General features: G+C 39.9%; 1 protein-coding gene across 2 annotated transcripts in view; it reads right to left on the bottom strand.

The window, feature by feature from the left end:
- LDB1 (LIM domain binding 1) overlaps window positions 1–26,278 on the bottom strand; it is a 69,371-nt gene that overhangs the window by 13,714 nt on the left and 29,379 nt on the right. For both annotated transcript variants that reach the window (XM_083364365.1, XM_083364366.1), the window contains exons 2-3: window positions 4,225–4,327; window positions 349–393 (exon numbers count right to left, since the gene is read on the bottom strand). In XM_083364365.1, the coding sequence (XP_083220491.1) occupies window positions 349–393; window positions 4,225–4,327 (148 nt within the window). The remainder of the gene's footprint in view (window positions 1–348; window positions 394–4,224; window positions 4,328–26,278) is intronic.

Genomic DNA, 26,278 nt, shown 5'->3' with positions numbered 1-26,278 from the left:
CTTTGTCGTATTTCTTTCACTTTTTGTTAAAGCACTATTTTCCTTTTTCCTTTTTCTCTTTGACAATATGTTTCCCCATCATTATCTTTGTGTTTTCTTTATTTTCTTTTTGTTATTAATTAAAAAGCAATAAATAATATATCATTTATACTTATTTCTTATAAATAATAAGAAAATAATAATCAAGAAATCATTTTAATCATACTTGAAATATTATGATTTTGCTATATTCTAGTTAGTATTATAAGAAGCTTTTTCAATTTTATCTCTCCCCTCCAGCAGGATCAACACATTCGGAGGGCATCAAATTGAACAAGGAAACACTCAAGACTTTATATGATATCTTACCCAATCCCTGGCTCCAGGTATGTTGGTGGATACATAGGAGTTGGTCTGCAAAGAAATAAGCCCATACAAGATTAATTCATCAAAACCCTGTCAAATCATTTAATTACCAAGCAGAGTGTATCCCAGACAAATAACTTTGGAAAAGGTGGAGGTGGGGGAGAACATGCTTTACCAATGTCCACCTTCCACTTCAGATTTTATTTCTTAGCTTAGGCTCCTCCAGTGATTAGACAAATAATTAATGCAAAGTTATTGAAGTATTATTATTATGGGGTATTATTATGATCACCATTATAACACATTGAGAGCTGTAGATAAATCACACTGTACTCAAACGTGTGTACATCAGGCTAGATCACGGGTCGGCAACCCGCGGCTCCGGAGCCGCATGCGGCTCTTTGAGCCGTCTCCTGCGGCTCCCAGCCGCCCGGTGCGTGCGCACCTCTTCGAATGGGCAGTGGTGCGCACGCACCTCTCCAAATGGAGTGTGGCACCGCCCGTTTGGAGAGGTGCGCGCGCACCTCTCCAAACGGGCGGAGGTGCGCGCGCACCTCCCCAAACCTTTGGAGAGGTGCGCGCGTACCTCCGCGCGAACGGGCAGCGGCTCCGCTTCTTGGGAAAGCTGCCGGCAAAGCTGGGCCAAATTTGGATGGGTCCCGCTCTACATGCGAGGCTCCCGAAGTTAATTCAGAAAGGAGTGGATCTGTGTTAGAGGCGCACGGAGCGAGTCCAGCGGAGCGTTCGTCCACCCCTCCGAAGCTCTCGTGTTTCTTGCGCGAGGTAATCGCCCAGAGAAGCCGCTTCGGGTTACAACACAGCGAAAGGTAACTGGAGATGATCCGCATGTGAGCAAACTCACCAGGGGACCCTTGTTGCCCCCCTGGCTTTCCGTCCCCTCCACCCCGAAACCCTTAATTGCAAGACGCCTTCCCATTGACTGAGGTCTCCTCTTCTTTCCTCTGCCTTCCTCTGCCTCCTCCTCCCTTGTACACCTACTATCCACTTTTATGCTTCCTTAGACCTTCCCGCCCCCGCCCCGACGGTTCCCTTCCAGCGGCCGCAGACTCTCACCTTCGGGGTGCGCGCGAAAGCCGCTGATCTTTAGGTGCAGGGCAAGCTAAGGGCAGGGCGGCAGCATCTCGGTCCTAAATGGGAATGTGCAGAGCTCGCGCGCACATGCTCACTGGGGCCTCTTGAGGACTTTGGAGGGCACGTTTCCTTCGGGGAAAGCGAATTGCGCCTTTGCTGGCTGCGGACTTTCAAGCCCGAGAGCGGCGGCGGCGGCGGCTGCCTTTTAGCGCCGGCAGGCTTGTTCCTTCACCCGAGCGCCGGCGGAGTCGGGGAGCTCGGCGCGCACATGCTCACTGGGGCCTCGTGAGGACTTTGGAGGGCACGTTTCCTTCAGGGAAAGCGAATCGCGCCTTTGCCGCCTGCGGACTTTCAAGCCCGAGAGCGGCGGCGACGGCTGCGTTTTAGCGCTGGCAGGCTCGTTCCTTCGCTCGAGCGCCGGCGGAGTTGGGGAGCTCGGCGGCGCCTACGCTCAATAGCAAACTGTGGTGGTGCCACTCTCCATTTGGAGAGGTGCGCGCACACCACTGCCCTTTTGAAGAGGGAGAAGCGGGATACTGGTTGGGTGGGGAAGCGGCAAAAGCGGGGGGGGGGGAGAGAGAGAGAAACGGCTCTGCCTTTGGTTCCCCGTCCTAAAGCACAGGGGCGCTAGAGAAAGTTTGGAGTTGGGTAAGGAAGCGCAAAATTCAGGAAGGAAAGCGGGGCGGCGAGCAAACGGGAGAACCGGGAGCATTGGGGGGGCGGAGGGGAGCGATTACTGTCTCGCTACTAAAACGAGGGCTGGCCACTCCGCTGGGGCGAGCGTGCCTGTCCTGCTCCCTTTCTCTTCCAAGCGGCGCTGCTCAGGGGAGACGGCAAGAGAGCAAGAGCCTCTGCGGGCAGGGAGGGAGGAGCGGCGAGAAAGGGACGTTTGGGGTCTCTCGCCAAGGGGTGTAAGCCGAGGAACCCCGAAAATCTTTGAGTAGAAAAGGAGGAGCTTTGGCAGGGAGGGAAGTGAGGTTGGAAAAGCAGGCCGGGCGAAGGAAGGGAGCGGAGGCGGCAGCTTTGCAGACGGGCCGTCGCGCAACTGGGAACCGGTTCCATCACTCATTAAAAAAATGGCAACTGCACGCGCCCGCAAGAAAAAAACTGTTTTGCGCATGCGCAAAACGATTTTTGCGCATGCGCGTGCATGGATGCACGCACGCGGCTCCCACTTTTTTTTATGTTTGATGGAACCGGTTCCCAGTGGCTCTTTTCCTTTTTCAGGTTGCCGATCCCTGGGCTAGATGAAGGCTGTTTAAGCTACAATCGCTATTAGAAATCAGCTTAACTATTTATTACTGGCAAAGTCCACAGCCAAAAGTATTGTAACAAAGTTCATGTGAATGGAGAATCATTGATGTACAGCCAAAATATAATTAAAGAAAGTTTGTCTTAGGATATTTGAAGTGATTTAACAGTGCTGTATCTTAGTGAACATCTGTGAAGAATACTTTCTTTGTGCTTTTTCTTGTATTTTGGCATCTTTTAAAAAGAAAAAAAAACCTAAAAATCAGTGAAAAAAGGGGAAGCAAATGAAGCAAATAAACAGTTGCTGTTTTGTTTAAAAATATACCATAACTTCTTCAGATGGGAGGACATATTTCCATTTCATTCATCAATACTTGGTGTGAATGTAATGAAATCATACCAAAGGGAAACTGCATCCCTTCCTCAGGAGACTGGGCCGGGAGAAAATGGTTATCCAAGCATCATGAACTGACCATTCCTACTCTGAGGAGATCCCCCTGCTCTGTCAACAAGTTTGATAGCATTTTTTGCCTCAGAAGAAGCTGCTCAGCAGTTCTGATTCTTATTCTTCCTTCTCCTTTTTACATGCAGGCAGTTCTCATGGCCTACATCGTAGCCAGTCATTAACTCGGCTATAAGAACTGAGGAGATGGATCTCTGCCCAAAATTCCTGCAAGAAAGTTTGTTCTATTTTTAGGCTCACATCTATCTTCAGGTTTCTCATCATTGAAGAGCAGTATGTTATAGGTCAGTGGATCACTGAACAAGTGGGCTCATTTTCCAACAATCGCACAGTTTAGCTGACCTGGAACTTCCTACTGCTTGAAACATGTTGCTCCAGACTACTGATACTTAAATTGTGCTCCTAAGAATACTAGCGTGCCAGGAGAATATAAATAATCACAAGTTTATATCAGCACAAAATAGTACATTCAGTATCTCTGCATGATTAATAGTGTTGGCCTATCCTCTTTCCAATCAAGAATGGATCTTGCAAAAAAAAACCTGCTTTGTATCCTGGATAGTCTTTTTTAAGGGTGTTTTTCCAATTTTAAATTAAAAAACAAATCAAACACACTTTGCCAGTTGAAAAAACATAAAAATATCAATTAAATATGAATAAAGAAGGAAGATGTTTTGTATTTGATTTTGATTCATCATGGGAAGAAAACAGTATCCTTATTAACCATTTTATTTCCTGTATCTTAGCAACTCTAATGCCCACTTCCAAAGTAATCCATGTTGGAATGCTTCCCACAAATTCCAACACTAATTACGTTGACAGTGACTGGTTAACTGGGTTAACCTGGGTTAGCTTGCAGGCTATATCAAGGTTGGCTAAAAGGTGCATACAGCTTATGAATGATTTTTGTCGTATTTTCAGAACCCATTTCTTTCATCTCTTTTGATCAGGAATTTAAAGACCCTTCACTGGCTTTAAAGGTCATGCCTTAAATCTCAAAGCAGGTTTGAGATTTAATTGGTTTTGATCAAGAACATCCCAATTTTGTACTACTAAAGGAGCTTTTCACTTACCCCACATCTCGATCCAGCATAGTGCCTGAGTGAAAGGGGGTGAAGGCGTTGCCGTTTGGGGGCTCCTTTGGAGAGTACAGCTTGAATGACTTAGAGGAACAGCCTGGGGAGGAAAAAAAGGCCATAGATTAATGAATGCTACTTAGAAAAATATAACATTTGTGGAATATCATTATGATGTTACAGACACTCTAAGTAAGACTCCCCCTGCAGTACACTAGGTCTGTTTCATGTCTTCAAGTTCCAAATAGAAATGGTTAACTCACTAAGGTAGCCCACTGCTGTCATTTCAAACTGCTACGTGTAAGGAGATCAGTTCTAGAGAAAAATCTAATATTTGAAGGAAACATTTTCTTCTACAGCCTTGATAATTCTTGAAGGAATTTTAACTGACATCTACAATTAATAAGCAGCATTTTACTATTTTTTTTTGTTCAGCAAAACCTACTGTAGATAAAGGATTTTAATCTTTGTTAGAAGGTACAACCCCAAAGTAGTAATATATCACAGACATGTTGGACTTCAAATCAATGAGACCAATTAACAAAACTAAGCAACCAATTAGCATAATGTAGGAAAATATTTGTGGCAATATACACCAATTTCTGTGTGATGTTGGTGTAGAGTTTCTACATTCACAATTAACAGAATAATGTCTTCTGGAAGATCATTAGGAAACATTAATTCCCTCACAAAATAAACAGAAGAACTAGAAATAAATGGTGACAAAAGGATTTAATACATAATCTGAGACAACTAAGTATTCCAGAATTATAAGTTCATGTATTTCAGATACATATACAAGAAAGGTTGCCTAGATCCTTTTCGTGATCTTAGTGGGATACAAAATTTGCAGCTTTTAGAACTCAATGTGGAAAGCTCTCTCCTATGTATAATCCAGTTTGTACATGTAATTACTGCACTCTAACTACTTGGATTGTTCTGAGTTTATAGTGTTTCATTCTGCACAAGATTACAAGACATGTGACAGTTGCATAGTTGCAGCTTAAGCACAATGATGAAAATCCTCAGTGTAGAGTCTATTTTAATATTCTAACCTTTCTGAAGTTGTTTATGGACACATGATTTGATACCATTGAAGCATTTAACAGAGATATGTTTCAAGATAATTACAGAACAAGATCTTCCCTCAATGAAAGGAAGATTAATGCCACTGTTGGATGAGCCATTGGTTAGTGACTCTAAGAATCCTAAATATGGTTTATTTGAATGCTCTTTTATTGAAGAAAATGAAAGTATATACTGTAAAGGGCTTACCATGGATTTGAGAATTCCTGCCAATGCAAATTTATGTGGAACATATTATATAAAGCTTCAGTTCAAAAAGACTACTATTGATCCTATCCTCTAGATAAGCATGATAGAATAGAATTTATAATTACCAACCTCAAGGGTGTGCATTTAACCCTTAACTTCACAAAACTCCCCAAAAGTAGGAAACAGTAATCCACTGCAGATGGATTTATTTCACCAAGTCACATTCATTCATTTCTATTGCTTATGACCACCATATTCCAAGGAAGAGATGTTTTGTGGTTGGTTTTTTTAGTCTGTATTTCAATAACCAATGCTGAGACTGTTATGGCTTTTTCATAAACCATATCTATTTCAGAAAAGCACATGAGGACTAAGGTAGATGTCATTTAAACATAACAAAAATAATTGATGAATTATCCTTTAATTATCCAGTGTGATTCTAGAGGCATTCTCTTAGCCAGCCAACAAATATCACCAGAGGGCTCCATGTGCTGTTCCTCTATTTCCTCTACAATCAATGCATTTCAGTGACAAAGATTCCAGTTTCTCTCCCTTCCTCCCATTCCATTTTTATGGATGTTATGAATTTTCCACTCATTCCCTTTTTCCTCATTTAAATCAGCAGAACAAAGCCAGAGCTTGCCTTTGTTCTTCTAGAAGAAGCAACATGCTAAAACATTAGCAGTTCTTGGTAAGCAAGAAAGACCAGTTCTATTCGTGGCAGGTGCCATCATGTCTATATCACACATGTTACAGCACCTCATTTTCTCCATTCGGGTATAGCCGTTGGTACTGATTATTTAATTAATGTTGGGAATGCTTAGCTGACAATTGCAGAAACATCGGCACAATAAAAGTGACTAAGAAACAACTGAAAACCACCAGATCAAAAATCAGGCCAAGACATGGAATTTTACACACTATATGACTTTACATAAAAGTCAAGAAGCACAGTGAAAAAATGGGACTAAGATTAAATATAAAGACCAAACTAACGACAACAGGTACAGCAATCACCTTTTAAACTGACAATGAAGATATTAAAGTGATGGATAGCTTCTGCCTTTTAAGATCAATTATCAGCAATAAAGAAATTGCAGACTAGCACTCAGTATAGTAGCAAGGAGGGACTTAGAAATGATACTCAGATACCATAATGTGTCTATATCTAAAAAAACAAAAGTGAATCATTCAGGCAATGGTTTTCTTTGTGAACGTTGAATTTGAAAAAGCAAGACAGAAACAATATTTATGTTTTTAAACTGATTTCTGAGAAGACTCCTGAGAATTCCACGTGTAGTCAAGAAAATAAAGAAATGCACCCTTATCTAAATAAACCCAGGGTTCTTGTTCAAGGCATGCATTATAAGCTTGAATTATTGTATTCTGGAAACATTCTGTAAATATCTAGCTCTCTTGTTACATCTATAATGCTGGGAAAGGTAGAAGGAAAAAGAAAAAGATGATCAATAGCAAGGTGGATGAACTTAACTTAGCTGCAACGGATCTTCCACTGGAAGACTTGAAGAACCAGGTTGGGTTAGGGTTCTTCATGGAGAAAATCCATATAGCCGCTAAGAGTTGTCACCAATTTGATGGCGTATAATCAATTGATCAATCACGCTATAATTGCATATTTATTCCTGGCATTTCAAACACTCATTTTGGTCACTTTCCCAGCAATGATATGAATAAAACAGCTGAAGAGTGGCCCACACTCCTCATTCCCGAGATATACACTTCTTTACAATTAATATATAGTTGCTCTATAGCAGTTGCTCTGGAAACCAAGAAATTTGGATTGTATTTCAGTGCTATTTAATCCAAACAAATATACAATCTAATGCCAAAATTCACTTTTTTTTTTCAAAATTACATGACAGAAAAAAATGTGTATAAAGCAGCATGAATTTAGAGACAAAATGCAGACAAACCCATATATGTCAAAAATCACTTGTGCATAATTCACATACAAGCACAGTATATTAAACTCATTATGAGAAATGTACATAAACATTAACACAATGTTTGTGTATTATTTAAATAATAAAATGACACGGATTATAGGTTGAAACTAATTCATATTCACCCAATTTTACACAAACCCATTCAACATGCATATAGGGATGCTCTTGTGATAAAACTATTGGCTGCTATGTATAGGACAGATCATTAATTTTGAATGATAGATTCAGAAACATACATGTTTTGTATGTACAGCTGGTCCTCGACTTACAACAATTTGTTTATTGAGTGTTCAAAGCTACAACAGCACTGAAAAAAGAGACTTACAACCGTGGCAACATCCCCATAGTCATGTGATCAAAATTCAGAAGCTTGGCAATTGACTCTTATCTACAATTGCTGCAATGTTGCAGGGTAATGTGATCACCTGTTGCAACCTTCTGACAAGCAAAATCAATGGGGAAAGCAGATTCACTTAACAACTATATTACTAACTGAACAACTGCAGTGATTTACTTAACAAATGTGGGCCAAAACTCACTTAGCAACATACATTTGGGGGTTAACTGTGATAATAAGTTGAGAACTACCTATATTTTGGCATAGATATATGAATAAAAGGTAAAGGTTCCCCCGCACATGCGTGCTAGTCGTTTCCGACTCTAGGGGCCGGTGCTCATCTCCATTTCAAAGCCGAAGAGCCAGCGCTTGTCCGAGGACGTCTCCGTGGTCATGTGGCCGGCATGACTAGATGCCAAAGGCGCACGGAACGCTGTTACCTTCCCACCGGAGTGGTCCCTATTTTTCTACTTGCATTTTTACGTGCTTTCGAACTGCTAGGTTGGCAGAAGCTGGGACGAGAAACAGGTGCTCACTCTGTTACGCGGCAGTCGGGATTCGACCCGCCAAACTGCCGACCTTCTGATCGACAAGCTCAGCGTCCTAACCCACTGAGCCACCGCGTCCCTTTTAGATATATGAATAATACTAGGTTATTCTCAGTGTGAGGATAAAGCAGTCTGAATTCAGTTTTCATTTTACTTGCATGAAGGCATAACTCCAATTTATAACATTTAAAAGAGCCCAGAGGTTCAGGAGTGGTATCCCCAAAATAAATTCCACAGCTTGAAAACTCACATATAAACCCCATTCACCCATTGTATATGCCTCACCTCAGCAGAGCCTTAATTACAGTCATACCCCTAACTCATGTTTAAACACATCTCTGGGCTTCATACAGAAAAAGAGAGCATGAAGGACCTTCTGGGTGACCTTTCCGTTGCTGTGGAGATAAGAGAAATCACCAGGCAACCAACCTGCTCCTCCCCTCCCAGCATCCCTTGACAGTCACCATCTGCTGCTGGGTGAGTAATGGAGCTTGCCAGGCTGACTGCAACCCCAGGTTGACCAACCTAACTATTCTGGCCAACTCACAGCATCTAGACTTGGCATTCCAAAATATTTGAGTTCCTCCTTAATATGCAGAAGAAACTTAGCTGTATTCACTCATAAAGCTAATACTAGGTTCTGGTTTATATGACCCGTCATAGGCAATAGTGCTGTTTCATGTGGCATTTATATTTCATCTGCCAAAGATCCATCCCATCTATTTTTTGAAGTCAAATATTTTGCAGGTCCACATTTTCATGTATATTTATCAATACTTAAAAAGTATTTCTTACAATATGTATCTTTCTATATCCTATGTTCACTGTGTATTATTTGATCAGATAACTGTATTGAAAAAACAAAAGCACGCCAAAAAATAATTGCAACCTTCGTTTGCAATCTTTAATTGCAATCAGTTTGGGAAGTATAAAGTGTATCAGATCATACCAAAATGTGAATATAATGAATTTGCTTCCCATCCTTTTCTGTAAGTTTTTTAGTTTCCCCCTCCCCATTTGGCCTCCTGCCTGCTAAATCCTGTAAGTACAATAACTTGGTGGTACTTTATAAATAACAGGGACGCGGTGGCTCAGTGGGTTAGGACGCTGAGCTTGTCGATCAGAAGGTCGGCAGTTTGGCGGGTCGAATGCCGAGTGCCGCGTAACAGAGTGAGCGCCTGTTACTCGTCCCAGCTTCTGCCAACCTAACAGTTCAAAAGCACGTAAAAATGCAAGTAGAAAAATAGGGACCACTACAGTGGGAAGGTAAAAGCATTCCATGCGCCTTTGGTGTCTAGTCATGCCGGCCACATGACCACGGAGACGTCCTCGGACAAGCGCTGGCTCTTCGGCTTTGAAACGGAGATGAGCACCGGCCCCTAGAGTCGGAAACGTCTAGCACGCATGTGCGGGGGAACCTTTACCTTTACTTTATAAATGTGGAAACTTCAGCTCCCCAAATGTCTCTGCCTGGGCATTACTGAACATTTTGAAACCTGCACATTGGGAAGATTGTCAGAACCCACTTCAACTAATCACTCAAGAAAGCATAACTCTTGAAACAGGCACTGTCTCAAAAGGAAACTTTTATTAGGGACTAGTGATAGCAGGGAATTCAAGGCGAGAGCTGAAGGCCCAAGTGAATGATATATGCCCCCTGCCACCAAAGTCATAATGCCCGTTTTAAATCCAGCCAATCCACAGGTGGCCTGGTGTGTGGTTAACTGGCACGGTAGGCAGGCATCTCAAGGTCTTCTCCAGCTTTCCTTTCCTTGTTAACTGTCTCCCAGATAAGGAGACACATTCCATTCTCAAAAGGAGGAGGCCAGACAAAGAAAGGAGAAGGCGCAAGTTAACACTATGAATCCCCCATGCACCCTCTCCCCCAACAAGAATGGCAGGCCCCAAAGGGATAGAAGAAAGGAGAGAGCAGATGAGGAGTTTGGGGGTCTGACAGAGATATTAGGTTGGAAAAGGCTGTATGAGACTGATTACCCACAACAACTCTAATCTCTTTGCTTCATCACTACTTAAATTGATCTGGTTGTCATAGGCTGCTTAATTCCGTTAGAAGAACAAAATGTTGGTTTGATGGATAAAAATATGGCTTTTGTATCAGAGAATCAAAATATACTCCTTCATTCATTGCCAAAGTACCACCCAACATCTTCATTTGTTTCCCCCCCCCCCCAGCAATTCAAAAAAGGATTTGTATTCTTGTATGTTAGTACACACTTCATTATGTAGGGAACAGACAAAGAAAAATTATACTGATGAAATAGATAAAACTGATTCAGAAGTACAAACAAAAGACGAAATCAGGTAAAGTTTCCTTGTGTAGAAAAGGCTCCATTTATTTAGAAGAGTAGTAAGGCAGGGAGAAAGTATCATATCTTTTCTTTTCTCTCTACAAATAATGTATGAAAATTGTATTAACATGTGGCAACACTTTAAATATCCCCTAACATAAAACTTGGTTAATACAGGTCATCCTCAACTTATGACCACAACTGAGCCCAAAATTTATGTTGCTAAGTGAGAAATTTCTTAGTGACTTTTGCCCCATTTTGCAAGTTTTTTTTATCACATTTGTTAAGTGAATCACTGCAGTTCTTAAATTAATAACATGGTTGTGAAGTGTATCTGGTTTCCCCCCATTGACTTTACTTGTGAGAAGGTCACAAAAGGGGATCACATAGCTCCGGGACACTGCAACTGTCATAAATGTGAGTCAGCTGTCAAGCATCTGAATGTAAATCACATGACCATGGGGATGCTGCAATAAATGTGAAAAATGATCATAAGTCACTTTTTTCAGTGCTGTTGTAACTTCAAATGGTCACTAAATGAATTGTTGTATGTCGAGGACTACCTGTATTGACCTATTTGGTCTCTTTACTCTGATGCATACTGATTTAAAATTGTTTTTCAAAGAAAACAACTGGATTTGAAGATGCACAAAAGTATCTACGGAAAACGGGATGTCGGGGTGTGCTGAAAATATTTTTAACCATGTGGCTAACATATGCAGTTTACAACTTCAATGGAAATCTTTTGTTATGCAAGCGTTGGATGGGTAGCAGCTGGTATTCAAATTACCTCACTGAGCCACTGTGAAGTTCTACCACTTCTATACCTTTTCTCTAAAGCACCTACTGCAACAAACCGTGAAGGAAAATACCTGGTTCCTCACTGCAGGAATAGGGCTGAAATTTCAGAAAACATGCATTTCTGTATATGATTCCGCATACAACCGAAACAAATAGAACAGTAACACAAACCCAGAGAGAAAAAACACAAAACGTCAAGTTCCACAGCAAATACAGTACACAGAAGAAATATTTTGGCAACAAAACTTTTTCCCTGTCTTTTAAATGTTTCTATGACTTGGATATATACATTGTCTCCAAACTACTATTTCAGATGATGCTGACAGTATTAAAATTATTAAATATGAGGTGAATTACATATGGACAGATTGAGTTTATTAAGTAATAAAATATACTGAATTCCAACGTATCAATATTAGTGGATTAGATACAAATGTGGAGATTGAAAGAAACCTTTCAATAGAAAATAAGAGAGAAAAGTTACAAAATGCGTGATACATTAGACCAGGCATGTCAAACTGCCGGTCTGCGGGCCGGATGCATCATAGCAAAACCACGCCCACCCCATTGCCGGCAATGGCAAAAAAGTCACAGTACATCACAACACGTCATGTAACATTGCGAGTTTGACACCCCTGCATTAGACTATGTCATGGGTCGGCAATGACTATGTCATGGGTCTGGAGCAGCATGCGGCTCTTTCAGCCTTTTCCTGCGGCTCCCAGTTTGCAGAGAGACAGAGACAGAGAGGGGCACTTGCACTTGCCTTCTCTCTCTCTCTCTCTCTCTCTCTCTCTCTCTCTCTCTCTCTCTCTCTCTGTGTGTGTGTGTGTGTAACTCACGCTGTCCTCTGAGAAGTTGTATCAGCTTGTCCAAGAACAGCGTGAACACAGCAGATCGGAAAGAGGGAGGGGGGAGAGGGAGGGAAAGAGAGGGAGAGAAGGGAAGCGCAAGCGCCTCTCACTCACACACACACACCACACAAACACACTAAGTGGGGGAAGAGGACTGGCAGACCAAGGGCAGAGAGGGAGAGGGAGGGAGGGAGAGAGAGAGAGAGAGAGAGAAAGGAAGCGCAAGTGCCTCTCTCTGTCTCTCTTGCGCGCACACATACACAAACTGGAAGACCAAGGGCAGAAAGAGAGAGAGGGAGGGAGGGAGAGAAAATATGAATATATGTGGTTGTCCTTACTGGACTTTTAAGAGATGAGATATGGGGATAATTATGCTGTATTTAAAGATGATAGATAAGCTACCAAAATTGTTTTTACCCATTGGAATGAAGGAGAAAGGGTTTTTTTCCTTCTTTCTCCTGTCCTTTTCTTCCCCCCCCCCCAATTTTTTTCTTTTCTATTTTTCTGTTTGTAGTTTTTATAGTTTGTACCGGCTTTTTATCTCATAAATACTTTTGATTATTTTATTTGAAAGTAACCTTCGACCCAGCGACTTTTTTGGGGGGGGGAGTTCAAAGTGCTTTTGTTACATGCAGAAATAAAAATTTGTTTTCTTCAGTTCACTGATTTCATAAATGCAGCACACTATAGTTTTTTTATACATAGCATAAAGGTAAAAGACAATATATACAGCGTTATCTTCATTTTAGATGCGAAAAGGGTTTTGCAGCTCCGTGTTTTCTTTTCGGTGGGAAACGGGTCCAAGTGGCTCTTTGAGTATTTTAGGTTGCCTATCCCTGGCCTATGTTATACAGGGAGTGCAGAATTATTAGGCAAATGAGTATTTTGACCACATCATCCTCTTTATGCATGTTGTCTTACTCCAAGCTGTATAGGCTCGAAAGCCTACTACCATTAAGCATATTAGGTGATGTGCATCTCTGTAATGAGAAGGGGTGTGGTCTAATGACATCAACACCCTGTATCAGGTGTGCATAATTATTAGGCAACTTCCTTTCCTTTGGCAAAATGGGTCAAAAGAAGGACTTGACAGGCTCAGAAAAGTCAAAAATAGTGAGATATCTTGCAGAGGGATGCAGCACTCTTAAAATTGCAAAGCTTCTGAAGCGTGATCATCGAACAATCAAGCGTTTCATTCAAAATAGTCAACAGGGTCGCAAGAAGCGTGTGGAGAAACCAAGGCGCAAAATAACTGCCCATGAACTGAGAAAAGTCAAGCGTGCAGCTGCCAAGATGCCACTTGCCACCAGTTTGGCCATATTTCAGAGCTGCAACATCACTGGAGTGCCCAAAAGCACAAGGTGTGCAATACTCAGAGACATGGCCAAGGTAAGAAAGGCTGAAAGACGACCACCACTGAACAAGACACACAAGCTGAAACGTCAAGACTGGGCCAAGAAATATCTCAAGACTGATTTTTCTAAGGTTTTATGGACTGATGAAATGAGAGTGAGTCTTGATGGGCCAGATGGATGGGCCCGTGGCTGGATTGGTAAAGGGCAGAGAGCTCCAGTCCGACTCAGACGCCAGCAAGGTGGAGGTGGAGTACTGGTTTGGGCTGGTATCATCAAAGATGAGCTTGTGGGGCCTTTTCGGGTTGAGGATGGAGTCAAGCTCAACTCCCAGTCCTACTGCCAGTTTCTGGAAGACACCTTCTTCAAGCAGTGGTTCAGGAAGAAGTCTGCATCCTTCAAGAAAAACATGATTTTCATGCAGGACAATGCTCCATCACACGCGTCCAAGTACTCCACAGCGTGGCTGGCAAGAAAGGGTATAAAAGAAGGAAATCTAATGACATGGCCTTCTTGTTCACCTGATCTGAACCCCATTGAGAACCTGTGGTCCATCATCAAATGTGAGATTTACAAGGAGGGAAAACAGTACACCTCTCTGAACAGTGTCTGGGAGGCTGTGGTTGCTGCTGCACGCAATGTTGATGGTGAACAGATCAAAACACTGACAGAATCCATGGATGGCAGGCTTTTGAGTGTCCTTGCAAAGAAAGGTGGCTATATTGGTCACTGATTTGTTTTTGTTATGTTTTTGAATGTCAGAAATGTATATTTGTGAATGTTGAGATGTTATATTGGTTTCACTGGTAAAAATAAATAATTGAAATGGGTATATATTTGTTTTTTGTTAAGTTGCCTAATAATTATGCACAGTAATAGTCACCTGCACACACAGATATCCCCCTAAAATAGCTATAACTAAAAACAAACTAAAAACTACTTCCAAAAATATTCAGCTTTGATATTAATGAGTTTTTTGGGTTCATTGAGAACATGGTTGTTGTTCAATAATAAAATTAATCCTCAAAAATACAACTTGCCTAATAATTCTGCACTCCCTGTAGTGATTCCAATTCGGAATGCTTCCTGATTAAAATTCCATTAGTATGGATAGCTATAATATCAAGAAGAAAATCTTTATTTTTTTACAAGTAGAGATATTCTGAAACAGCATAATCCAAAGACCACCTTTTCCCCATTGCAAAAGGGATTTAAGTGCAATTTAGTCCCACATTCTTCACTAATCAAGTTCAGCACCCCAGCTACTACAAATTCATGAAACCAATTATGGTCAAAGGATGAACTTGGGTCTGCACAGCAGTTAATCAATAATATTTTGTGATTGTCATAATTTGCAACAATTATAACGAGGCAGATATATCTTCTCTGATTAACAATATAACACAGCAGTGCCATAAGATCAGAACATACAGAGATCCTCTAAAAAGATAATCTAAAACTAGAACCCAGCCAGATAATCTAGAAAGACATATAATATAGGATAAATCTATATTATCAGTTATCAGTTATGTGACCAGATATTATCAGCTGTTAATGTGAAACAAGGTTTAGCTGGATAAAAGTGAATTGTAAAACTGGTTGTGATTCACTTGAGGAAAGGTAAAGATGGGATAGTGTTTACATAGATCAGATTAAAAAAAAATTGCCTTAACAACTAGAAATGACAGTAGTAGCATAGCCCCAGGACAAACAGAACGGAACGATTTTTATTTATTTAGTAAACCAATTTATTATCTGCCTATTCCCATTCAGCAAATACTGCACCAAGAAATATGGAAAAGTGCTATTAAGGTTCACAAAGAAATCAGTTAAATCTTTGCAATATCTGAAAGAAACAGAAAAGGGGAAGTTGCTGTCCCAATTAAAACATTCAGGTTAAAAATTTATGCATAATATGAATTCCATGTTGAGATTGAACCATATGTTGGAAATAATCAACAGAATTGTAGTTTTTCACCTGTTCACTTTGCTGCACTTCACTTGCCATTCCAGCTTGCTCTGAAAGGAGAATATCAGATCATATGGCCTTATCTGTAGCATCTAACTTGTGGTATTTTAGTAAAAGTCAATTTAAGAATAAGAATTATAAGCAAAGTAGTTTAAGTGACTTAAGCAAATATACCAGGCACTTTTGTTTGCATTTCTATACTGTAGAAGGAAATGACTGTGATCACAAATAGCTCTGGAATTGGCATTAATTCTGTATAGGTTCTAGAAGAGAAAAGGAAAAAAAATTTCAAAATCTAAAATAACTTGGGGCCAAATTATCATGGAAGCTGTCCATTATATTCTATTCCAAGATCAAAGCAAAAGGATTCTACCACTATTAATTTTAACTTTTAACATTACAAGCTTATAAAAAACCTCTGAAATTGGTGCTTTTATTTTTTATTTTCTAGATTGTTCAAACCAGCTACTCTTGAGGAAGTGGACAGGATCCTTGGGGCTTGAGCTCGGCCACCTAGACCCATTCCTCTCCTGATTGGCTAAGGTATCCCAGGAGGTAGCATGTGGTTGGATCCAAGTGGTAAGATGCCTTCCTTCCTTCCCTATCTATCTATCTATCTATCTATCTATCTATCTATCTATCGGATTACGTGTCACCCAGCTTGTCTAGTGAAGACTCTTTGCATGGTGGTTGTGGCTGCCGACTACCCTGAAAGAGGTGGGGAGGTTGCCCCCTTCTCAAAAGGCCACTCTTGGACATCACAAAAGACACCTTTCATCCAGCTTCCAACCTTTCTTTTTTAGGAAAGGTTGTGAGAAGGTAGTTGGTGCCCAGCAACAAAGGGCCTTGGTTGAAACAGATTATCTGGGCTCTTTTCAGTCTGGGTTCAGGCAAGGACACAGCACTGAAATGGCATTGGTCACAATTGTCAGTTCTCTTTGGAGAGCTCAGGATGAGAGTGGTTCAACTATTCTAGCTCTCCTGGATCTCTCAGCAGCTTTCAGAACCACTGACCATGGTATCCTTCTGTATTGGCTTCAGGGGTTGGGAGTTTGAGGCATTGTGTTACAGTGATTCTTCTCCTTCCTCTGTGGCCAGTTCCAGTTGGTGTTGGTAGAAGAAAGTCAAACACTAGGTCCCTGCAATGTGGAATTTTTTAGGGCTCAAGCCTTTTGCCTTCCCTTAACATGTACATAAAACTGCTGGGGGAAATCAGCCAGTATGGGGGCTGGCCTCCCATACCTAATTATTTATCTCTACACCTAGCTGGTGATACTGTGGTTCTGTTGGCCAAGTACCTGTAGGCTTTAAGACTCTGGTTGGGGAGGAACCAGCTTTGACTCAACTCTGGCAAGATGGAGAGGCTCTGGATTTTTGCCCCCACCCCTACCCAAACACCCAGATGATATTTCATCTTTGACTCTGGACAGTGTTGTACTCCCCAGGTTGTGGAGCCTTCTTGGAACTGCTGAAAGGACTGTGTTGTAGACTGGAGATAGATGATGTTGCATCCCTCCCCCTCTGTTGAGAGAGGGCTGTTCAATTTTGACATATATGGCCTCTTTGACCCCTCTTTCAAACCAGTGGTCCTCTCTATCTAAAATGTGGACTTTGCTGTCCTCAAAAGAATGGCCTTTGTCTTTTAAATGCAGATGGACTGCTGAATCTTGTCCTGATGGGTTTGTTCTCCTGTTGTGCCATCCATTAATGAAGTGGCTGTTTTGTTTCCCCAATGTACAGATCTGCAGATGTCTCACTGCATTGTACTACTTATACAGGTTGCTCAGTTGTGTCTGGGTGTTTTATTCTTGGCATGGACAAGTTTCTGCCTTAGTGTATTCTTGGGTTCAAAGTGTGGATGTATGTTGTGCTGGCTGAAGATCCTCCTTTTAGATAATCCTGCAATGTATGGAATGACAACATTGCTTTGTTTATTGTTTTCTTCTTTGTCATTCCATATGCTGTCATCTTCAGTGGCCTGGACAACTCTCTAAAAGGATGCAAATGACCAGCTGTCTGCAAGGAATATAAATCCTTCCATGCCCCACCATCCATCAGAGCTGAAGGAGCTGCTTGGATGAGAAGTGAAAAAACGTTTTCAAAGAAAAACATGAAAGTCCAGTTGCCTCAAAAGCACCTCTGGGACAACCATGACCTGGATGACTGAGAATCTCGCTAAACATTTTTAAAGGATGTTGAAATACAATTAATTTTCATTACAATGAGCCTTTACCACCAATATACAGCATGCAGGGATGCTTTCATTATTAGTGAGCAACTGCAATAATAAATCCAATACAAGATATTTACTTGGCAGTTACTTTAAATTGTATTGTTAGGAACAAATGCTTAGGAGAGCACAATGTCAAATTACTTAATATTATAAATTATATAAGGTATAATATTAAAAAAAAATAAATGTGTATCACTGACTACTAAAGTCCCTTAATCCATTATATCCCCCCCACAGATTTTTTACTTTACAGCTAGTAACTTTCCACAACTATGTTTTTATACAACTCCACTCAGAATGGAGGTGGATAGAACCACAAAAACATGATGCTACTGTTTTTGCTTTATTACAGTCTACTGTTGTTCCTAACAATACAATTTAAAGTAACTGCCAAAGTAAATATCTTGGATTTATTATTGCAGTTGCTCACTAATAATGAAAGCATCCCTGCATGCTGTATATTGCCGGCCACATGACCACGGAGATGTCCTCGGACAAACGCTGGCTCTTCGGCTTTGAAACGGAGATGAGCTAGAGTCGGAAGCGACTAGCACCTTTACCTTTACACCACCCATCTCCCTAATTTTTATTATTTTTTACGTGTAGTCCTCAACTTACGACAATTAAGCCCAAAATTTTCTGTTGCTATGCAAGACGTTGAGTTCTGCCCCATTTTACAACCTTTCTTGCCACATTTGTTAAGTGAATCCCTGCAGTTGTTAAGTTAGTAACATGATTGTTAAGTGAATCTGGCTTTCCCCACTCACTTTGATGTCAGAAGGTTGCAAAAGGTGATTGCATGACTCTTACAACAGTCATAAATATGAGTCAATTGCCAAGCATCTAAATTTTAATCGCATGACCATGGGGATGCTGCAATGGTCATAACTGTGAAACATGAGTCACTTTTTTCAGTCCTGTTGTAACTTTGAACGATCACTAAATGAATTCTTGTTAAGTCGAGGACTACTTGTATTATTATTATTATTGATCATCGCACAGTCAGCCAGATGTTCAGACTGGATTTGGCATTTCTGTCTACCTATCGAGTCCTTACCAAGGACCTGGGATAGGCAGTTGTGGATGTTTGATGGTATTACAGATATCGTCGCAGGATGGAAGCAGTTCCTAGTAAGGCCGCCTTTTGCAATTGACTAATGGCAAATTTATCAATGCCAATGGTGTTCAAGTGGTACTCCAGTTGCTTTGGGATTGCACCCAAGGCGCCTATTACTATTGATACTACCCTTGCTTGCTTTTGCCACAGTCTTTCTATTTCTATTTGTAGGTCTATTTTGTTATCTTCTCCAGTTCTTTCTCATCTATTCTGCTGTCTCCAGGCACTGCCATGTCCACTATCCAGACATTTTTGTCTTTCTTATCGACAATTGTTAAGTCTGGGGTATTATTTATTTTATTTTATTTTTTATTTTAATCCCATTTATATCCCGCCCTTCTCCGAAGACTCAGGGTGGCTTACAATTTAAGCACAAACCAATGTGCTTAGCAATAGCCTTCATTCCATGTATATGCCTGCTTATTAGAGCTTTATTATGTTGCAGGTGCTTGTCTGTTTGAATTCTGAAGTCCCAGAGCAGTTTAACTTTATCATTTTCTATGACTTTCTCTATTTTATGATCCCATCAGTTCTTGCTTACAGGCAAATGATATTTCTTGCATATCTTCCAATGCACCATTGTTGCTATTTTGTCATGCCGCTGCTTGTAGTCTGTGCTATCTTCTTGCAGCAGCTTACCAGGTGGTCCACTGTTTCTTCAGTTTTTTTGCATAGGCAGCACTTACTGTCTGTTGCTGTCTTCTCAATTTTGACTTTGTATGCATTTGTCCTTAAGGCTTGGCCTTGTGCAGCCAGAATTAGTCCCTCTGTCTCTTTCTTCAACTTTCCTGCTCTTAGCCATTGCCAGGTCTTGTTATTATCTGCTTTCCCAGCAATTTTTTTAACGTACTCGCCATGTAGTGCTTTGTCTTCCCATGCCTTATTCTGTTCTTCATTTGGTCTTTCTTGTAGGCCAGTTTGGTCTCTCCAGTAGTCAGTAATCCTTCCTGATATACTAATTTCTGTGCATCTTCATTGTCCTTCAGATATTCTTCCAAAGCCATTTTTTCTTCTTCAACCATCTGATGTACTTGCAACATTCCACATCCACCTATTTGCCTTGGTAGATGAGTCTGTCAATGTCACTGTGTGGATGAAGGGCATGATTCATTGTCATTATTTTTCTGGTCTTCCTATCCATTGCTTTTAGTTCTGCTTGAGTCCAGACCACTATTCCAGCTGTGTATCTAATGAATGGAATTGCCCAGGTGTTGATTGCCTTCATGGTATTTCCTCCATTGAGTTTGGAATTTAAGATCTTCTTCACTCTCTTGATGTATTCACCTCTAATCTTTTTCTTGACTTCAGTGTGCTTGATGTTGTCAGCTTGAAGGATACCCAAGTATTTGTAGTAATCTTCCTCATTCAGACTCTTAATGTTATTTTCGTGGGACGTCTTTATTCCTTCAGTTTTCACTATTTTTCCTTGTTTGAGAGTAAGTGTGGCACATCTGTCCAAGCCAAACTCCATTGCAATATCTTGGCTATATATACGGACAGTGTTCAGCAGCAATTCTATTTCAGATGATGTATTATTATTATTATTATTATTATTATTATTATTATTATTATTATTATTATTATTATCATCATAGTCAGCCAGATGTTCCGACTGGATTTGGCATTTTTATCCACCTATTGAGTCCTTTCCAAGGATCTGGGATACCCTGCTTACTATCATGGCACCAATTATCAACATAGAAAAACTATTATTTCAAAAAAGTAGCTAGAATTAAGTGCTGAACATGTTACAAAGTTTCAGTGATCCAGTCCTAGAACAAATCTCTGAGTGATAAAGGAATGAAAATTCCTAAATTTTATTATTTTTTCTATGTATTTAGAAACAAAAAAAATATTTTATATTTTTATTTTATTTTATTTTTGTTGGATGATGGACATGAATTTATCCCAAGTATGTTTAAACTCCATTACTGATGACTTGACACACTACCTCTGCTGGAAGTTGGTTACAAGCTTCCACTACTCTTGCTATGAAATAATACTTTCTAACATTACTTTTGAACTTCCCTCCTGTCAGTTTGAGGTTATGTCCCGTGTTTTTGATTTTTGCTTAATATTGCCTTCTAGAACTTTATTCACAGGTTTCAGTCATGTTCCTCTCCCTTCTCTTCTGTCCTCCAGGCTGTACATACTCAGGTCCTCCAATCTCTCCTGATATGTTCTGTCCCTCAGACCTTGCACCATTTGTGTTACACGTCTCTGGACTCACTCAATCTTATCAATATCTTTTTTTAAGTGAGGTCTCCAGAAACGGACACTGTATTCCAAATGGGAACTGATTAAAACACTACATAGCAGGATTAAGACCTCCTTTTTCCTGGTGATGCATCTACAGTAGTGATGCATCCCCAGAATTCTGTTTGCCTTCACAGCTGCCTGGCCACACTGTTTACTCATTTTGAAGTCATCTGTTATAAGCACACACCTAAATCCTTTTCTTCTGTTGTTCTAACACTGTAGTTCTAATACTGTAGCCTGCCAGATGATTTCCCCCCCCAAATGCATTATCTTACATTTAGAAACAATGAAATGCATTTGACATTTTTGACCAATTTTCCAGCAATGCCAAATCGTTTTCTATGTTACAAATATCCCCAGGAACATCAGGTCTATTACAAACTTTTGTGGCACCAGCAAAAAGATGAACATTACCTAACAGCCCTTCTGTTATATCACTATTTCTTATCAACCTTTTTCGTTTAATAAAATAGTTCTGAATTTAAGAGTCTACAGTATGGTAATATTTATTTAAGTAATTGTAAAAGAAACAAATGGAAACCAGAATGTAATTTCAAATGCAAAAGGTTCCAACTCAACATTTCTATGATTGCTAAACAACCACTGAGGTCTTTCAGAATTCTGTTTGCAAAGATATAATTAGGCATGGTCTTGTCATGGGTTTGACTGACAACATTTTGGAATCCCAACCCTTTGTCTAGCATTAGGATATTTATGCCTCCTGCTACCCATAGATGGAGTTTAGGCATTCAAGAATAATAATCAATATGTATCATTTGGTCTCTTACACCAGGGGTCCCCAACCCCTGGTCCATGGACCGGGCCGTGGCATACCAGCAACCGGTCCGCACAAACAAGCAAAGCCCCATCTGCAGGATGCAGGCAGCACACAAAACCACGCACCCTCTGGTCCGCGGAAAAACGTCTCTCTACGTAACTGGTCCATGGTGCCCAAAAGGTTGGGGACCTCTGTCTTATACAGAACTGTAAGTTCTACAAAACATATGGTAGTATATTTAAAAAAACTCCAAAAACTTCTATTATGTAAATCTTACAATAATTTGTATTATTTTAGATTTGATACTACTTCCTAATTACGATACTGCTGCATCATGCAATAAGGCAAAATTGTGATGGGGGAAAGTTTTCTGCTGAATTATATATCCTACCACAGTAAAGACATTAAATTCAATTGAGCTTTCACTCATGTAAAAATTCATAGGATTATAAAGCTATATTTTTTTAATCCCATTTATATCCCACCCTTCTCTGAAGACTCAGATAATCAATGTGCTTAGCAATAATTTTCTACAGCTAGTGTTACAATCATTTGTTTAATGATTATTTGAAGTTACCAAAGCACTGAAAAATTGACTTATGATCTGTTCTTGAACTCATGACTGTTGTGGTGTTCCTGAGATCACATGCTCAGAATTTGGGTTGTTGACAAGGTACTCTTAAGTCTAACCTCTCAAAGTTCTAGTTCTGTATATCTTTACCATTTTAAAATAATTGGAAAACATCTGGCTAATAATCGCAAACCAAAAATGCTGGTGGTTTTTATCCTTCCAATATAAAACCTGAAGAAGGCCTAATTACCTGCCAACATAGTAAAATATAAAAGGTTACATATTCAGCCACAGAAGGCTAGAACAGCTCCATTTAAACAGTGCATAGTATCATCATTTTTCTATTCTTTCCAAAAGTATCCTATCTTCCAAATAAATTAACCCTTAAGTAATCTGCCTTTAAGTACCACTGAAGGAAATGGCTGATTTAATTAATGGAGCATTTTCTTCTGTATAGCTGGAAACTCAGGTTTCTCTTCAGACTGTATAATTCTTTCACTGTGTACTCTTTGAATGATATTTGTCAGTTGATCAGCAGACTGTTGTGTAACCACCAGTCCCAAAGGTTGGTACTACCACTGTGTTTAAAAAAGAAAGTGACAGATTTAAATTTAATGTCAAGGGACATTATCCCTTGACATTAGAATAGTTTCCAAAAGCTACCAAACAAATCTGCATTAAGCAGGGGCAAAAGATAAAACTTTTCCTGAAAACCTACTGCCTCCAACCTAATCACAAATTGTTCTGTTTTGCCTCCTTTTCACTAAGCTTTATTCATATAGATATTAATCAGAATAGAGCTGGAAGGGACCTTGGAGGTCTTCTAGTCCAACCCCCTGCTCAAGCAAGAGACCCTATACATTTCAGACAGGTGGCTCTCCAGTCTTCTCTTAAAAATCTCCAGCGATGAAGCACCTATAACTTCTGAAGGCAAGCTGTTCCACTGGTTAATTGTTTTCACTGTTAGGAAGTTTCTCTTTAATTCTCTCTTTGATTAGTTTCCATCCATTGTTTCTTGTCTGTATATGGGTATACAGAGACAAAATATATACCATATACAGATGTGTACAGGGGTATACAGAGACAAAATCGGAATTCACATCTGAATCAAGATCAAATCAAACTACAGTCTAACCTTCCTGTAAATAATATGTCCAATTTTAAATATTCTTACTATTTGTTGTAATGTCCTAAAGCAGTGGTGTCAAACTGCTGGCCCTGATGTGCCACACGGAAGCCACGCCCAGCCCATTGCCGGCAGTGGCAAAACCTTCCCAATACGAGTTTGACATGTCTGTCCTAAAGCTTTCATCCTAACTTTCTCTGCAAAAATGTAATGCTTTATATAACTATGCTTAAAGTTGCAGCCTATGTCCGATTGAATACCACAAGATTTATTTCTAGTAAATCTCCACAGGACCACTGTAATGATGTTAAGAAACTCAACTATTCTCCACTCTCCACCAACATTCAAATAAAGGATATGTTTCCATTGTAAGGAGATCCTGAAGTAACTTGTAATTATCATCCGCAATAAAGCAGAGAAATAAGAAGCCTAACAAGTGATCCTTACCTTTTAAAAAATGAAAAACATTTCCCATCTTATTACACTTCTTCCTCCCTCCCTCCTTTCTTTACAATCTTGACTCTTTAACATCGTAACTACCCAAAAGGCTAGATTAATCAGTAAAGACATTGTCAGCTCCTGCACTGTTACCTCTAGAAAAGAAATTATATACCATAATGCATGTCTCTCTGTTGGTTTTCCTAAACATATTCCTAAATGATAAAAGTTGAGAGAATTAAGCAGCAGTAAGTACAACTACTAGAAATTATTCCTCCATATCAAGGTGCTAAACAGATTAATATTGCTGCCTTACCTAAAAATAAAAATCACACTGGATCAGTTAAAAGATTTATCTAGCCCAGCATTCTATCTTCACAGAGGCCCACAAATTGATCTGGAAGAGCCCACAAACAGAACATGCTGCCAACAGCATTATCCCCATTTTAGTCTCTCTAGTACTAGAGACTAGGTAAGTAGCTTACCTAACTTTTTCAAACTGTCTATGAGAAGTTATATCTTACATCTTGTAATAGCAAATTCCACTTCAATCATGTGCTGTTTGAAGCAGTACTTCCTTTGTTTTGACTAGAATTTCTTACAATTCAGTTTCACTGGATGATCCCAAAGTTCTAGTATTATGAAGTAGTGGACACCCTGCTTTGTTAAAACTCCAAACTGACTTTTATTGACATATTAGAACACTCTGCTGGATCCATTGTTGACTCTGCATTAGAATGAATACTGACACCGTGCCTCTGAGATATTATTGCTTTCCAACACTGCATCTATCATCATATAGTGAGACTAACAATTCATATGAGAAAAGACTCCTTAGGTAACTGTAACAAGTCACCAAATCTTCTAAGAATACATATTCCCCAATTTTTCATAATAGATATGTATATATGGGTAAGGTCTACTCTAAGCATTTCCCAAATTCATCTATCAGCCTTCTTGCTGTTTCCTTAACATCAAGCTGAAAGGTGTGCAGAAATTTCATTCCACTCTGCCATGCCTTAAATCCTATGAGTTCTGTAATCTTGCCTATGCACACCAAGTAGATTATTGGTGCTTTCAGGTAAAATGTGGATATGCAGATTCTATATTATTTCAAAGTTTAGCTCCAGCAACATATACACTACAATAAGTGTTAGCAATATTATGTTAGATCATTTAATTTAGAACTTTGATACTACCAATTCAATATGCAACTAACATAACTTTTGTTTAAGCCTAGATAAAACTATCATTGTAATCTCATTTTAATACTATATCAATGCTCAATACCATGGCCTAAGTAACCAGTAGGCTCTAATGTTCAAAATTAGTTAATATATAATAATCTCCAAGCAAGCATGTTTCTAACATGGCAAGGTTTCTGTAAATGAATAAATCAAGATACAAGGAACTGCCTTCCAACCACACTTAATATACATTTCAACCCATTAAATAATTTCTTCAGTGTTAAAAACTATATTCAGATTCAAGGATATTAAACAGAATTGCTGACAATGCTCTTCATTATTTTGCCCAAGAGTTGTGTCTGTTATAAGCATAAAAATATGGGGCCATTTGTTTCAAATCTAGAAATGATGAAGCAAGTTCAGCAAAGTGTGAGACTTGGTTAAGAAGGCCCCTCTGTATAATCTGGCAGCAATGCCAACACACACTCATTTAAGATACAAACTCCATTTTATCACCAACCAGTCCTGTTCTTCTACCTGAGTGAAATAGTCTGGGAACTGGAAAAACCTGCAACCTCAGCCAAGTACAGAGATGTCTTATTTACAAAGAAAAAAAAACAGGGAAGTGAGGGGAAAGGGTCTGAGACTTGTAGAAATGGTTGCAAGAATAGACTGACAATGTGAAATGGAGCTCTCTCCAGATAAACAGAGCTACCTCACTAGAGTTTGTGATTGCTATACTGCTCACATCTAAGGTGGATTTCTTTTTAGGATACCGGGAACCTGCCTTTCCTGTTTGAAAGTCATCAAGAACTCTAGAAGTTGCAGGGTCAAGCCCCACCTTGTTGCCTATTGGCCAGCCATCGCATTCAGCCCACTGATGAACTACACACCTCGATTGGGAACTTGTAAAGTTTGTTCCTGGTTTTT

This window comes from Vipera ursinii (genome assembly GCF_947247035.1).
Source record: "Vipera ursinii genome assembly, chromosome: 5".
In the NCBI taxonomy this organism is placed as follows: Eukaryota; Metazoa; Chordata; class Lepidosauria; order Squamata; family Viperidae; genus Vipera; species Vipera ursinii.
The sequence above is the reverse complement of the archived record's forward strand: the minus strand, read 5'-3'. Positions and strand labels throughout refer to the sequence as shown.